Source organism: Lissotriton helveticus, chromosome 12, assembly GCF_964261635.1.
Source record: "Lissotriton helveticus chromosome 12, aLisHel1.1, whole genome shotgun sequence".
In the NCBI taxonomy this organism is placed as follows: Eukaryota; Metazoa; Chordata; class Amphibia; order Caudata; family Salamandridae; genus Lissotriton; species Lissotriton helveticus.
The window spans coordinates 870,551,446-870,565,495 of record NC_136073.1 but is presented as its reverse complement, the minus strand read 5'-3'; the positions used below and the strand labels follow the sequence as shown (position 1 = coordinate 870,565,495).

Genomic DNA, 14,050 nt, shown 5'->3' with positions numbered 1-14,050 from the left:
GCTAGTCCTGTAGTTCTAGTGCCTAAACCTCACACCCAGGATGGTAAGAGAGAGATAAGGTTGTGTGTAGACTACAGGGGTCTCAATGCTGTCACTAAGACAGATGCCCATCCAATACCTAGGGCAGATGAACTGATAGACAAGTTGGCTTCTGCAACTTTCTTAAGTACATTTGACCTAACAGCTGGTTATTGGCAGATCAGGTTAGCTGAGGATGCCAAGGCCAAAACTGCATTTTCTACCCCAGGAGGTCATTACCAATTTGTGGTGATGCCCTTTGGTTTGAAAAATGCACCTGCCACTTTTCAAAGGTTGGTGAACCAAGTTCTCACTGGGTTGGATGACTTCTGTGCAGCATATCTAGATGGTATTGCTGTCTTTAGCTCCACCTGGGAGGATCACCTGATCCACCTGAGGAAAGTTTTGGAGGCCCTGCAAAAGGCAGGCCTCACTATCAAGGCTACTAAGTGCCAGATAGGGCAGTGTCAGGTTGTGTACCTGGGCCACCTTGTGGGTGGAGGCCAGGTTCAACCATTGGAGAGCAAGATACAGGCCATAAAGGACTGGGCTCCTCCAACCACCCAGACACAGGTCAGAGCTTTCTTGGGCCTGTCTGGTTACTATAGGAAGTTTGTCAAAAATTATGGGTCCATTGTGACACCACTTAATGACTTGACAAGCAAGAAAATGCCAAAGAAAGTTCAGTGGACAGTTAGCTGTCAGAAGGCATTTGATGACCTAAAGCAGGCCATGTGTACTGCACCTATTCTCAAGAGTCCTGACTACTCCAAAACCTTCATTGTCCAAACAGATGCATCTGAGTTGGGTGTGGGAGCTGTTCTTTCTCAACTGAATATTGATGGTCATGACCAGCCCATTGCTTTTATAAGCAGAAGGCTGACCCCTAGAGAGAAACGTTGGTCAGCTATTGAGAGGGAGGCCTTTGCTGTGGTTTGGGCCCTGAAGAAGTTGAGGCCATACTTGTTTGGAACTCACTTCAAGATTCAGACCGACCATAAGCCCCTCTTATGGCTAAATCAGATGAAGGGTGAAACCCCCAGACTTCTTAGGTGGTCCATTTCCCTACAGGGGATGGACTTTACAGTGGAGCACAGACCAGGGACTGACCATGGCAATGCAGATGGTCTCTCCAGGTATTTCCACTTAGAACAGGAAGACTCACCTGGTCAAGGTTAGTTTAATGTCCCTAAGTTTGGGGGGGGGGTTATGTAGGAGAGTGGGGTCTGCAATCCTATGGTCACCCCAGATTTTTGCTTTTTGCTTCACTGGTTTACGACTTTCCCTGGCTGTGGGCCTGCTAATCAGACCCACAGCCTAGCTGTTCTCTCTCTAAATTGACAAACGTGTACTTTAGGTGCATTTACCAGTTGGTACTGGGCCACCTTATCAGTCCCTGTACCCAGGGCATAGGTGTACCCAGGGCCTACCAGGGGCTGAAGCATGTATTATGCCACCCCTGGCTGGCCATCTAAATCTGACACAACTGGCTGCATGACAGCTGGGGCAAGGTGGTGTAAACACCCTTTGCTGTAGATATAGTATACCTATATCTAACCCTAAAATGGACACATATATTCCTATCAGTCACTCCTATGGAAGGCCTTATCAATCCTGAAGGCAGAGTGCTTGGAATTATGTGAGATGGTGCTCTGGCATGAGCTGAGCCCGTTTGCAGCTTGCGGAACCAAGTCCTAATAGCTGTTCCATGATAACGCTATACCATATACTCTTAAGTGCATTATCAACCTCGCGGTTAAATGCTAACTCTGGTATAACATTATCAAAACATGTCGAGTAAGGTGTCATACGATTTGGAATACTACCCCCTCGCCAATTCTGGCGACGGGGGTAGCATTCCACCCTTCTAGAGGGACACAACATGTATGTAACTGTGAACCCCGGTTAAAGTTAACTCGAGCCTCAGCATCACAAAATGGATGCTGCCACCACAGACACAAGTCTGACCTCCTGCTGCTGGGAGTCCTTCCAGCGAGGATGGCTTGGACAAAGGGTTTCCTGCCATGGGAGGTGCTAGCACCACCCCAGACAGGATTTTGTGTATTGAGGTAGGGAGGCCTGAAAGGAATGAGACATGCCTGGGGCACACAAGGTGCCCTGTGCATACACCGGTTCAAACCAGTTGCTGGGGCATCCCTGCCCCAGCTCTGGCGGGAAACCGGACAAAGGATAGGGGGTGTAGCCACCCCCCTTCCTGGTCCCACCCAGGGGAGGGACCTAGTCAGTAGTGCAGCCCCCTTTAGGAGAATAAAGGTAGGAGCTGGTCCCATTCCAAATTAGATTATCCTGAACTATTTAACACGAAGAAACTCTGGCCTTCGACGTTCTGCTCCACAGAAGACATAAGAATCTCCCTTGTGGACAAGGAGTGTCCACCCTGCAAACTGCAGGCACCATCAAGCGTCCAGCGGCTTCACTTTGTCGTCTTCCCTCGAGGATCCAGACTTCGGAGCCCGACGAGACCTGGATTCCCAGACCTCTCCTACCTCTACCTACATCTACAGCAAAGCTGAGACCCGTGGGTGCGACGAGACACGTGGGACCGGCCATCTTGAACGAACCTGCACTTCGCTTCCAGCACGACTCCCGAGGTAAACTCGACCAAGTGCTTTGGGGACTGAGAAGCCCCAACCCCGAGCAGCCCCTGCACGGAAGATCAGCCCTCCAGCATCTCGTCGCACCCACGGGTCTCAGCTTTGCTGTAGATGTAGGTAGAGGTCGGAGAGGTCTGGGAATCCGGGTCTCGTCGGGCTCTGAAGTCTGGATCCTGGAAGGAAGACGACAAAGGGAAGCCGCTGGACGCTTGATGGTGCCTGCAGTTGCAGGGTGGACACTCCTTGCCCACAAGGGAGATTTTCTTCAGTCTTCTGTGGAGCAGAACGTCGAAGTCCAGAGTTTCTTCTTGTTGAAAAGTTCAGGATAATCTAATTTGGAATGGGACCAGCTCCTACCTTTATCCTGCTAATGGGGGCTGCACTACTGACTAGGTCCCTCCCCTGGGTGGGACCAGGAAGGGGGGTGGTTACACCCCCTATCCTTTGTCCGGTTTCCCGCCAGAGCTGGGGCAGGGATGCCCCAGCAACTGGTTTGAACCGGTGTATGCACAGGGCACCTTGTGTGCCCCAGGCATGTCTCATTCCTTTCAGGCCTATCCTACCCAATAAACAAAACCCTGTCTGGGGTGGTGCTAGCACCTCCCAAGGCAGGAAACCCTTTGTCCAAGCCGTCCTCACTGGAAGGACTCCCAGCAGCAGGAGGTCAGACTTGTGTCTGTGGTGGCAGCATCCATTTTGTGATGCTGAGGCGCGAGTTAACTTTAACCAGGGTTCACAGTTACATACATGTCGTGTCCCTCTAGAAGGGCGGAATGCTACCCCCGTCGCCAGAATTGGCGAGGGGGTAGTATTCCAAATCGTATGACACCTTACTCGACATGTTTTGATAATGTTATACCAGAGTTAGCATTTAACCGCGAGGTTGATAATGCACTTAAGGAGTATATGGTATAGCGTTATCATGGAACAGCTATTAGGACTTGGTTCCGCAAGCTGGAAACGGGCTCAGCTCATGCCAGAGCACCATCTCACATAATTCCAAGCACTCTGCCTTCAGGATTGATAAGGCCTTCCATAGGAGTGACTGATAGGAATATATGTGTCCATTTTAGGGTTAGATATAGGTATACTATATCTACAGCAAAGGGTGATTACACCACCTTGCCCCAGCTGTCGTGCAGCCAGTTGTGTCAGTTTTAGATGGCCAGCCAGGGGTGGCATAATACATGCTTCAGCCCCTGGTAGGCCCTGGGTACACCTATGCCCTGGATACCTAAGGTACACTGTTACAGGCCTCCCTACCTCAATACACAAAATCCTGTCTGGGGTAGTGCCAGCACCTCCCAAGGCAGGAAACCCTTTGTCCAGGCCATCCTCGCTGGAAGGACTCCCAGCAGCAGGAGGTCAGACTTGTGTCTGTGGTGGCAGCATCCATTTTGTGATGCTGAGGCTCGAGTTAACTTTAATCGGGGTTCACAGTTACATACATGTCGTGTCCCTCTAGAAGGGTTGAATGCTACCCCCGTCGCCAGAATTGGCGAGGGGGTAGTATTCCAAATCGTATGACACCTTACTCGACATGTTTTGATAATGTTATACCAGAGTTAGCATTTAACCGCGAGGTTGATAATGCACTTAAGAGTATATGGTATAGCGTTATCATGGAACAGCTATTAGGACTTGGTTCCGCAAGCTGCAAACGGGCTCAGCTCATGCCAGAGCACCATCTCACATAATTGCAAGCACTCTGCCTTCAGGATTGATAAGGCCTTCCATAGGAGTGACTGATAGGAATATATGTGTCCATTTTAGGGTTAGATATAGGTATACTATATCTACAGCAAAGGGTGTTTACACCACCTTGCCCCAGCTGTCATGCAGCCAGTTGTGTCAGATTTAGATGGCCAGCCAGGGGTGGCATAATACATGCTTCAGCCCCTGGTAGGCCCTGGGTACACCTATGCCCTGGGTACAGGGACTGATAAGGTGGCCCAGTACCAATTGGTAAATGCACCTAAAGTACATGGTTGTCAATTTAGAGAGAGAACAGCTAGGCTGTGGGTCTGATTAGCAGGCCCACAGTCCGGGAAAGTCGTAAACCAGTGAAGCAAAAAGCAAAAATCTGGGGTGACCATAGGATTACAGACCCCACTCTCCTACATTGCCTGCCCTGGACCCAGGAGACTGGATGGTAGCGTTGGACTTGCAGGACGCTTATTTCCGCGTCCCCGTCCTGTCGGCCCACCGGCGCTACCTGCGATTCACGGTTGGCCACAAGCACTTTCAGTTTTCCGTGCTCCCCTTAGGCCTTACCAGCGCCCCACGGGTGTTCACAAAGGTGATGGCGGTGGTCGCAGCTCATCTGCGCAGGTTATGGGGTTTCAGTCTTCACCTACCTTGATGACTGGTTGTTGAAGGCGGGCTCGCCCCAGACAGTCGTCAGCCACCTCCAGACGACGGCAGACCTCCTGCACCGGCTGGGATTTTCCATCAATGTGCCGAAGTCACAACTGTGCCCCTCTCAAAAGCTCCTCTTCATCGGAGCGGTTCTCGACTCGGCGCAGTTTCGGGTTTATCCTCCCGAACTGCGGGTCCGGGATATTCAGGCTCTGATTCCACTCTTTCAGCCTTTATCCCGGGTTTCGGTCAGGTTGACGCTGCGGCTTCTGGGGCTGATGGCCACCTGCATCCTTCTGGTACATCACGCCCGGTGGCGGATGCGGGCTCTGCAGTGGGACCTGAAGTTTCAGTGGGCCCAGCATCAGGGCAACCTGTCCGACCATGTCCTGATCTCGGAGGGCACTGCGAGACAGCTGCAGTGGTGGCTCACGGACCGCGATTGGGTCAGCGGCAGATCCCTCTCCCTTCCCCACCCGGAGCACGTAGTTGTGACGGACGCGTCCCTCCAGGGCTGGGGAGGCCACATGGGAGAGGCGGAGATCAGAGGCCTCTGGTCTCCGGCGGAGTCCCGGCTCCATATCAACCTTTTGGAGCTGCGGGCGATTCGTCTAGCACTGAAGGCATACCTCCCCTCTGTCCGGGGGAGTGTAGTGCAAGTGTTCACAGACAACACCACCGCTATGTGGTACTGCAACAAACAGGGCGGGGTGGGGTCGTGGACCCTTTGCCAGGAGGCTCTGCGCCTCTGGCAGTGGCTTGGACATCAGGGCGTGACCCTGGTGGTTCAACACCTGGCAGGTTCTCTGAATGCCAGGGCGGACGAGCTCAGCCGTCGGTGCATGATGGATCACGAATGGCGTCTGAACTCTGACGTGGCGCAAGGCCTCTTTCAGCAGTGGGGAGAGCCTTGGTTAGATCTATTCGCCACAGAAGAGAACGCGCAATGTCATCAGTTCTGCGCGTTGGAATTTCCAAGGCGGCACTCGCTCGGAGACGCTTTTCGTCGCGAGTGGAGTTGCGGTCTCTTGTACGCCTTTCCGCCTATACCACTTCTGCCCAGAGTGCTGAAGAAGATCAAGCGCGACCGGGCCCAAGTCATCCTTGTGGCTCCGGACTGGGCATGAAGGTACTGGTATCCCGAGCTACTCAGTATGTCTGTCGATCCCCCGATTCGTCTGCCACTTCAGGAGGACCTTCTGTCGCAGCAGAGGACGGTCCTCCACCCGAACCTGTCCAGTCTCCACCTCCATGCTTGGCGATTGAGCGGCGACAGTTGAGGCCATTTTACTTGCCTCCTGAAGTCTGTAATGTCATTCTGGCAGCCAGGCGTCCCTCCACAAAATCGGTATACGCCTGCAGGTGGAATACGTTTGTGGCATGGTGCACAGCAAAGGCTGTGGATCCTCTTTCTGCCCCTCTTTCTGAGGTTCTTCTCTTCCTTCTTTCTCTTGCCCAGCAGGGTTCTGCTCTGGCACTATCAAGGGCTACCTTTCTGCCCTTTCAGCCTTTCTAAGGCTGCCTGATCAACCTTCTTTGTTCAAGCCCCCTATTGTAACTCGTTTTCTGAAAGGCATCACACACATGTTTCCTCCTGTGCCTTTCGTGATGCCCCAGTGGGACTTGAGCCTTGTACTTACTTATCTAATGTGTGCTCCCTTTGAGCCACTCTTAACTGTCCTCTCCATCTTCTTACTTTGAAGACTGCTTTCCTGGTTGCCATCACCTCTGCCAGGAGAGTGAGTGAGCTCCAGGCTCTTTCTTCCACACCTCCTTTTCTCTCTTTCCATCCGGACAAGGTTGTGTTGCGATCAAGACCCTCTTTCCTGCCCAAGGTTGTCACGGCCTTCCACATCGGGCAGTCCATTACCTTGCCCACCTTCATTCCGCCTCCGTATCCCTCGAAAGAGGAAGAGAGGCTCCACCGTCTGGACCCAAAACGTGCGCTCTCTTACTATCTGGATCGCACACGCCAGTTCCGGGTGGATGACCAACTCTTTGTTGGTTACGTGGGCGCTAAGAAGGGAAAGGCGGTGCACAAGCGGACCATCTCTCGGTGGATCATCTTGTGTGTCCAGGCATGTTACTCCTTGGCTAAGAAGGAGACCCTTGTTGGATTGCGGGCTCATTGCACTCGGGCCACGGCGACTACAACTGCCCTGGGCCGGGGAGTGCCCTTGCTGGACATTTGACAGGCAGCTACGTGGGCCTCGCTGCACACGTTTGCAAGACACTATTGCCTGGACAGTCAAGTCCGGAGGGATGGCTTTTTTGGCCGTTCCGTCCTCCAGGACTTTCTGGTGTGATTATTGGTTCGCAGACCCACCACCGGGGTTGGTATTGCTGGGGTATCTATTCTAAGGTAAGGAATCTATCACTAACGTGTCTCTTTCAGATGCACAAGTTACTACTTGTGTAACGATATATCTGTAAGAGACATTAGTTAGTGATAGATTCCTTACCAACCCACCCATCCTCCCCGTTCTGCGAACCAATATCTAGGGTTAAGGTCATCCCCTTTCAGGGCCCTAGTTTCAATGGCACCAGTGTTGGTTTTTAACATGGTTCTGCGTTTCCGGCGCGGAAAAGCTGTGTCTAAGAACAGACGTCAGCACGCGGAGGCGGCGTCTAAGTACTCCGACGATGTCATCACGGCGCCGACGACGGACGCGGAGCCGCAGACGACGCCTACCGACGCGCAAGGGTACTGCTACGCAAAAAAAATCCGAATCCAGTCTGACGCCTGGGGATATTCTAAGGTAAGGAATCTATCACTAACTAAGTAGTAACTTGTGCATTACCACAATTTTAAAACATAAATGCTCATTGGAACATGCTGGAATAATGTGGGAGTCTGATCGCTTAGTATTTAGGCATTACCTGGAAATATATACCCAGATTTGACGAGCTGTAGCAAGGCTTAGGAGACTCAACTTGTTCCTTGCACTGTGCTGTCTTCTCTGGTACCTATTGCAACCAGTTAAAACATCCTGCTCCTACGGCTGGTGTCATTCAGTGACTCCAAATGCAGGGGGAGCTAAGGCCTTCTGAGTGCTTCTCATTTTCCAGGGTTCTTCCCCAAGGGTGTCTCAGCCCAGTGCACTCTCATGTGCTTGCTCCATGTCTACTTATGCTGAATGTCGACTGCCTCTGGAGGTGCACACAGAAGCGGGTCTACCTTCTTCTGCAGCTATTATTCAGTGACAGAAGCCACTGAGGGAAAGGAGTAAGGGGTTTACCAGTGGCTGCTCAGTGCTTTACATCTTTAGAGGCGCCTGGAAAATGACAAGCCAACTATCCCACCGCCCCCCACATCCACCCCAACCCTTTCTCCCTAAAAGATTGGGGCCATCTAGGAACAGGCTGACTCCAAGGAGTTACAGCTGTATAAAAAGTTTGGTATTTTTATTTTTTGCAGCATCTTCCATTTTTACTGGTTCCCTCATTTTAGGGAGCAATCTGAAGAAGACATAGTGGTGAACACTGCCTTTGAAGTGCAAAGCAAAATATTTGCTTAATTTTTTTATTCAGTACTAGGTCAGGTGGAAGGTGGACCGGTGAATCCACTACAGGGATCTTATCTGTACTGGTTCTTGTGATTACAGTGGATCTCCTCGAGTCAAGCTTCTGAGATAGAATATAATGTCTCCATATAAATGTCTTAAACATGAATGTAACATCTCAGATTGTTTCCCTTGTAACAGTTGATTTGTTGCAGGTGTTGGGTGTGGGGATGAAAACTCATGGGGGTTATTTGTTTAAAATGCGAAACACAGGTGTTGGCTATCTCCAATTTTTATTTTCTTTCTCCCTAGATTGCAAAATGCTCTGCCACAAGAAATGCATAACGAAAATCCACAACTTGTGCGTCCCACCTTATGTCCTTAAGGTATACATATCTGCTGTAACCTAATTTCTTGTGAGCAACAGGGGTTAGGTCCATAGACACGTGGTGGGGGCTAGACCCTATATAAATCGAAATCAACACACAGTGCCCACACCACAGTTACTCAATAAGTGTTTTCAAAGGGTAAGAAACCAATGTTCGAGGCATGTGGGCTGCTAAATTCATATCTTATGCATAGATCGCCGCCTAGTGTTGGGTCCGGATGATTGCACATTGTTGTCCTGGAAGAGTCTTCGAAGTATCACGAGATAGGTGGCTCCTCCCCTGGACTACAGTGCGCATGGGCATCGACTCCATCCCCAGATAGTTTTTTTCCGCCATTGGGTTCGGATGTGATTTCGACGTCTCCTGTTCGGAATCGATAAAACAACTTTGAAGGCCACAAGGCTTTCTTTACTTCGTCGGTATTGTTAGCGCTCAGTCTCGTGTGTACTCCAACTCTTCGAGTCGGATAACTGTGGAGTCGGGTGACTCTTCGGTCATCGAGGCCCTGTCGACGCAGCAAGACCCAGACGACGCTACGATGGAACGAAGCCCGTTCAAGTACTGTCCCGTGTGCGGTTCGAAATACCCACACATCGACGTGCATCCTGTATGCAACAAGTGCCTGTCGCTGGACCACAACGAGGCCAACTGTATGGCCTGTTCCAAATTCAGGTCGAAGAAGACGCTCAAGGTTCGGCGCGTGGCGCGCCTAGAGGCCCAGCGATCGGCACCAGCGCCGGTCGACATCTTTACAGACCCCGAAGCAGACGAGCAAGAGCTTCACCTGCAAATCTCACCTTCATCGGCGGAGGTCGAGGCCGACTACGGGGAACCCATCGAGGGCCTGGACCTGTACGAAACCGTCAAGGAGGTAGGGGACGACGAGGAAGTTTATGGGGCAGCGGAAGATAGCTCAGAGGAAGAGCTATGCCCCGTGCGTACAATTACTAAGGCTCAGGTCACGGGATCGCCACTCGGCCTTACCCACGACCCTACTCCTCGATCCTCGGCCCCGCCTCCTGGCCCGGCTACGGACACGACTACGGAGCCTCCATCACACAAATCGAAACCTTCGGAATCGAAACCTACAAAGATGGCCGACGCACCATCGAAACTGAAGACGTCTGGGACTGCATCAGCGCCGTCGTCTTCGGAGGCCTCGAAGCCAAAGAAGGCTGTCGATCAGGCTAAGGTACCGAAAGGGGCCAAGGAGACCAGCTCGAAGAAGGTCGTCGAGCCAGTGTCGTCTAAGGTGGTCGAGCAGAAGTCGAAAAAGACTGTCGAACCTCCTTCAGCTACGACTGCCGCCCAAACAGGCACGCGGACAGTCGAAACGGCGTCAGCAAAGGGCACCGAGCCGAAGTCTGGAGCCCCTACGCCAAAGGTCAAATCCGCTGCTCCAAAGTCAGCAACGTCGACGACTAAGACCGGGACGGGGGACCGGAACACAGCTGTCGAAGGTGCATCCGCGCCTCCGCCGCACAAAGACATATCGTCGACGCATGGCTCTTCCCCTGTGGATGGGCAGAGGTCGTCGGTCGGCTCGACGAAGCCATCCGCTTCGTTTACAAAGCAAGTGACAGACTCCCTGAAACGAATAAGGGACAAGGCGTCGGAGCAGACAACACACTCAGTGCCGAGGCAGAGTATTCCACTGGACAAGACTCCGCTGCCGATACTCTACACTCTACCGCCAAAGGCGGCGCCGAAGGCTTTTGCCCCTCGTACGGTGACCGAGGAATCAGAGCTCAGCTCACGGGAGGTTTTGGTCGACCACACTTGCCTACCGAACATTCAGAGCAGTTTATCGACACCGACACGGGCAGATTAACCCTCTATAAAAGGAAAATTACAGCACAGCCTGTAGAATCCTATGTCATACCTCTAAAGAAGAAAAGACCTGCACCAGACACGCCAGACCTTGTTGAACCCATCCCTCAAGGGCCTGGGAGAAGTCCTACACCTTCACCCACTGGATCCAATGGGGATGAGGGTGACCAAGATGAGCAGTTTAACTTCCCGGAAAATACTGACCCTGATGAGCGGCAAGAATCATGGATACACTCTGGTGATCAGGGGGACCAACAGCTGGTCAGTGACCCACATCTGTATGGTGTTAAAACTTCTCCCACTGAAGACTCTGCGGCATTTAATGCCTTACTTGAAAGGGCAGCTTCCAACCACAAAGTAGAGATGCATGCCGACCCAGTGGAAGATGACTTTTTATTTGATACTTTTTCAGCATCAGAAAAAACGGTGAAGACACTTCCAATGCTTAAGGGGGTTCTCAAGCATGCCACAGACATTTTCAAGGAACCCACCAGAGCCAGAGTGGTGAACCCACGTATTGAAAAGAAATACAGGCCGGCGCCTGGTGACCCTACCTATATTCGAGGACAGTTGCCCCTAGACTCTTTAGTGGTCTCCAATGCCCGCAAGAGGGCAAATTCACAGACAACGGGTGAAGCTCCTCCCCGGACAAAGAGTCTAAAGTGCTGGAAGCAGGGGGCAAAAGGGTGGCTGCGCAGGCAGCCAACATATGGCGCATTTCTAACACTCAAGCCCTGTGGGCCAGGTATGATAGGGCGCACTATGACACCTTAGTGCAGCTCTTACAACACCTTCCAGACCAGTTTAAAGAAGGAGCTGAGATGCTGATACAAGAGGGCAAGCTCATTTCTAACGCTGCGATTAAATGTGCGCTAGATGTCGCTGAAACAGCAGCAAGAGCAATAAACACTAGTGTTATGTTAAGGCGTCAGGCATGGCTCCGCATCTCAGGGTTCAAGCCTGAGATACAAACGACTATCCTCAACCAGCCTGTCAATCCAGACAGACTGTTTGGCCCAGAGGTTGATACCACACTCGAAAAGATAAAAAAAGATACTGAAACGGCTAACTCCATGGGGGCGCTTCAGTCTCAGCAATACAGAGGGAACACTTTTCGTCGCTCAGGTGCACGGGGTGTTGCCAGAGGACACTTGGCACAGCAGTCGCATTTCAACAAGGGAGGCGCCCAGGCCTCGTACCCCAAACAAAATAGAGGTGGTTACAGGGGAAACAGAGCAAAGGGCAGAGGCAGAGGCAACAATAATTCCCGTTCCTCCGCTGCCAACAAACAGTGACTCCCTGTCACTGCCCCCCGACCATCCAACACCTGTCGGGGGGAGACTCCAGCAGTTCCTGCCAGTCTGGACATCCATCACCACAGACAGGTGGGTCAGGAAACTTATCCAATACGGCTACTGTTTAGAGCTAACATCCACTCCACCCAACATACCCCCAAGACACCGTCCTATGTCAGCAGAGCACTTGCACTTATTGCAGCAAGAAGTCCTGGTGATGCTGCAAAAAGGCGCTATAGAGCTCGTGCCGGTGGAGGAAGAAGGCACAGGGGTTTATTCCCTGTACTTCTTAATCCCAAAGAAGGACGGCTCGCTCAGGCCCATTCTAGACCTACGCCCCCTCAACCTCTACATACTCTCAGAACACTTTCACATGTTAACACTACAGCAGGTTCTACCATTGTTAAACCAGGGGGACTTCCTAGCAACCTTGGACCTCAAGGATGCTTATTTTCACATACCACTCCACCCGTCCCACAGAAAGTACCTTAGGTTCACCATCCAAAACAGGCATTACCAGTTCAAGGTCCTGCCCTTCGGGGTGACCACTGCCCCCAGAGTGTTCACGAAGTGTCTGGCGACCGTGGCGGCGCACCTCAGGAGACAAAACATACATGTCTATCCTTACCTAGACGACTGGCTCGTTCAAGCAAAGTCGGAACAGCAGTGCGCTGTGGACATGTCCCACACAATTCACCTCCTTCACAGTCTGGGGTTTTCGTTAAACTATCCAAAGTCGCACCTCCAGCCAGCCCATGTGCGGCAGTATCTGGGCGCGACAATCAATACTCTGACGGCTACGGCTCAGCCAAACCAGGTGAGGATCGGCAACATCCAGTCGCTCATCCGGAGGTTCAGACCGCAACACTCACTCCCAGCGAGAGTGTTCATGCAGTTGATAGGCATGATGGCCTCCTGCATCTTCATTGTCCCGCACGCACGGTTGCATATGCGTCCGCTACAACAATGCTTAGCGCATCAGTGGACTCAGGCTCAAGGACAGTTAAAAGACCTAGTGTTGGTCACCGGTCGGGCGTACAACTCTCTGCATTGGTGGAATCCACACAACCTTTGCAAGGGCCGACCGTTCCAGGAGCCTGCGCCACAGATTATCCTAACAACGGACGCATCTCTCCAGGGGTGGGGAGCTCATGTGCTCCACTACACTGTGCAGGGACTATGGACGACGCAGCAAAAGAAGATGCACATCAACTATCTGGAATTGATGGCAATCTTCATGGCACTCAAGTCCTTCAAAGTACATCTGTGCAACAAAGTCGTGTTAATCCGGACGGACAACATGGCGGCGATGTATTACATCCAGAAACAGGGAGGTACGCACTCTCCACAGCTGTCTCACCTGGCTCAGAGCATGTGGAAATGGGCCATTCAGAGGAACATCTTCCTCATGGCAGAACACCTCCCGGGCACAGACCATCAGATGGCAGATCTGCTCAGCAGGTACAGCCATCAAATGCACCAGTGGGAGATACATCCATCAGTACTCCACCCGTACTTTCAACAGTGGGGTCATACAGAGATAGACCTGTTTGCCACACGGGAAAACGCAAAATGCCAACACTTTGCCGCCAGGTTCCCTCACCCACAGTCGCAGGGAAATGCGATATGGATGAACTGGTCAGGCAGATTTGCGTACGCTTTTCCCCCAGCACCTCTGATACCGCTGGTGGCAAGAAAGCTGAAGCAACACTCGATGACACTCATCCTAGTTGCTCCAACGTGGGCGCGCCAACCATGGTACACCACGTTTCTAGAACTCTCCGTGGTACCGCATCAAAGGCTGCACCTCACACCCAAGCTATTGACGCAGAACCATGGCGACATTCAGCACCCAGATCCGCGACAGCTCAATCTGGCAATCTGGCTCCTGAGGTCTTAGAGTTTGGCTACCTCAACCTGCCTCCTGAATGCATGGACATCATCAGGGAGGCACGGAAGCCCACTACCAGAGCTTGCTATGCAGCAAAATGGAAGCGGTTTGTCATTTATTGTACAGCACACAACATTGACCCGCTAGATGC

The 14,050-nt window shown here is 52.0% G+C and overlaps 1 protein-coding gene across 9 annotated transcripts in view; it reads left to right on the top strand.

Annotated features, from left to right (window-relative positions):
- MYO9B (myosin IXB) overlaps positions 1-14,050 on the top strand; it is a 443,882-nt gene that overhangs the window by 390,112 nt on the left and 39,720 nt on the right. For all 9 annotated transcript variants that reach the window (XM_078671320.1, XM_078671318.1, XM_078671314.1 and 6 more), the window contains one exon: positions 8,807-8,880. In XM_078671320.1, coding sequence (XP_078527446.1) covers positions 8,807-8,880 — 74 coding nt within the window. The remainder of the gene's footprint in view (positions 1-8,806; positions 8,881-14,050) is intronic.